At 64.0% G+C, this 2,625-nt stretch overlaps 1 protein-coding gene across 1 annotated transcript; it reads left to right on the forward strand.

Moving 5' to 3' along the window:
• The first annotated feature begins 6 nt into the window (after positions 1-6).
• On the forward strand, positions 7-2,625 carry CD248 (CD248 molecule). The gene is given in 3 exon segments (XM_006172092.3): positions 7-576; positions 579-2,098; positions 2,100-2,625. Coding segments are annotated over 3 exon segments (2,337 nt in total). The 5' UTR covers positions 7-9; the 3' UTR covers positions 2,350-2,625.

A 2,625-nucleotide genomic window follows, 5' to 3' on the forward strand; every position in this document is an offset into this window, starting at 1 on the left:
GGCAACGCGATGCTGCTGCGCCTGCTGCTGGCCTGGGCAGCCACAGTGCCCACCCTGGGCCAGGCCCCCTGGGCCACCAAGCCCCGGGCCGCCTGTGGCCCAGGGAGCTGCTACGCACTCTTCCCACAACGCCGCACCTTCCTGGAGGCCTGGCTAGCCTGCCGTGAGCTGGGGGGCAACCTGGCCACTCCTCGGACCCCTGAGGAGGCCCAGCGTGTGGACAGCCTTGTGGGCGCCGGCCCAGCCAGCAAGCTGCTGTGGATTGGGCTGCAGCGGCAGGGCCCGCCTCAGCGACCACTGCGCGGCTTCACGTGGACCACGGGAGACCAGGACACAGCCTTCACCAACTGGGCCCAGCCAGCCACAGGAGGGCCCTGCCCAGCCCAGCGCTGTGCTGCACTTGAGGCGAGTGGTGAGCATCGCTGGCTCGAGGGCTCATGCACACTGGCTGTCGATGGCTATCTGTGCCAGTTTGGCTTCGAGGGCGCCTGCCCAGCATTGCCAGAGGAGGCAGGCCAAGCTGGCCCCGCCGTCTACACCACACCCTTCCAATTGGTCTCCACAGAGTTTGAGTGGCTGGCCCCCGGCTCTGTTGCCTGCCCTTCGGCTCGGTGGCTACTATGCCCTGCCAGGCTGGCAGGGAAGCTTCTCTGCTCTGTGTGAAGCAGCCTGAGGGTGGCGTGGGCTGGTCACGAACTGGGCCCCTGTGCCCAGGGACTGGCTGTGGCCCAGACAACGGAGGCTGCGAACATGAGTGTGTGGAGGAAGTGGATGGTCATGTGTCTTGCCGCTGCACCGAGGGCTTCCAGCTGGCAGCAGATGGGCGCAGTTGCGAGGATCCCTGTGCCCAGGCCCCGTGTGAGCAGCAGTGTGAGCCTGGTGGGCCACAGGGCTACAGCTGCCACTGTCGTCTGGGTTTCCGGCCAGCTGAGGATGAGCCACATCGCTGCGTGGACACAGATGAGTGCCAGATCGCCGGTGTGTGCCAGCAGATGTGTGTCAACTATGTTGGCGGCTTTGAGTGCTATTGCAGTGAAGGCCACGAGCTGGAGGCTGATGGCATCAGCTGCAGCCCTGCAGGGGCCATAGGCGCCCGGGCTTCCCAGGACCTTGTAGATGAGTTGCTTGATGATGGGGAGGACGAGGAGGACGAGGAGGATGAAGATGACATCTGGGAGGCCTTCAATGGTGGCTGGACAGAGATGCCAGGGATCCTGTGGATGGAGCCTACGCAGCCGCCTGACTTTGGCCTGGGCTATAGACCCAGCTTCCCAGAGGACGGAGAGCCACGGATCCCCTACCAAGAGCCCACCTGGCCACCCCCGCTCAGTGCCCCCAGGGTCCCCTACCACTCCTCAGTACTCTCTGTCACCCGGCCTGTGGTGGTCTCTGCCACGCGCCCCACACTGCCTCCTGCCCACCAGCCCCCTATCATCTCTGCCACGCATCCGCCCCCAAACCCTGCCCATCAGCCCCCCATGACCTCTGCCACACGACCAGCGTCACTCCCCGGACATCATATCCCTGTGATTGCAGCCAACTATCCGGACTTTCTCTCTGCCCATCAACCCCAAATTATCTCTGACACTCACCCTGCACAGCCCCCTGCCCACTGGCCCCCCATTAACTCAGCCAAGTATCCTGAACTGTTCCCTGCCCACCATTCCCCCAGGTTTCCAGAAACCCAGGTTACCGATGCCCAGATTACCACTCATTCGCCTCAAATCTCAGCTAACCTCACCCCTCTGTCCACCACCCCCAGTGCTCCCCCACCCCCTCTGGCCCCAGATGCCTCGGTCCTCAGAACCCAAGTCACCCAGCTTCCCATTACCTCAACTGTCCAGCCTTCTCAGACCACCACCTCCAGAACCCCAGAGCCCCCTGCCCATCAAGTCCCTGTGCCTGCTGCAACCCAGCCCCCAGTCCCCTTCACTCCCCTGCCCCCTCAGACTCCCACCAGCCAGACCTCACCTGTCAGCCCTACACATCCACGTTCAAAACCCCCCCACATCCCAAAGGAAGGTGGCTCCAGCCCCAGATTGGCTCCGTGGCTACCCTCGACAGCCCCCACAGCACTCCCAACAGCCCTGGGGGAGGCCAGTCGCAGGCCGCAGCCGAAGGGATGACCGGTGGCTGCTGGTGGCACTCCTGGTGCCAACATGCGTCTTCTTGGTGGTTCTACTTGCACTGGGCATCGTGTACTGCACCCGCTGTGGCCCCCACGCCCCCAACAAGCGTATCACTGACTGCTATCGCTGGGTCACCCAGGCTGGGAGCAAGGGCCCAACGGAACCCATGCCCCCCAGGGGCAGCCTCACAGGAGTGCAGACGTGCAGAACCAGCGTGTGATGGGGACAGATCCCCCACCCCTGCCATGGGGTAGGAGGAAGACGTATGCAATGGACACATGGCCACGGCTGCAACACGGACCCATGGGGGCTGCCCCGCTGGACAGAGGGCTTCCTGCTCCCGGGCCCAGCCAGGCTCCTCTCTGTCAACCACTACACTTGGCTCTTGGGAACTCCGCTCCCTGGCCCGGCACTCGGGACAGAGGATACGCCAAGTCCTCCAGTACCTCAGGGGGTGGGTGCTGGGGTTTTCGGCAATAAATGGGGTGCCAACTCA

This window comes from Tupaia chinensis, unplaced genomic scaffold (assembly GCF_000334495.1).
Source record: "Tupaia chinensis unplaced genomic scaffold, TupChi_1.0 Scaffold149501_1, whole genome shotgun sequence".
NCBI classification, from domain to species: Eukaryota; Metazoa; Chordata; class Mammalia; order Scandentia; family Tupaiidae; genus Tupaia; species Tupaia belangeri.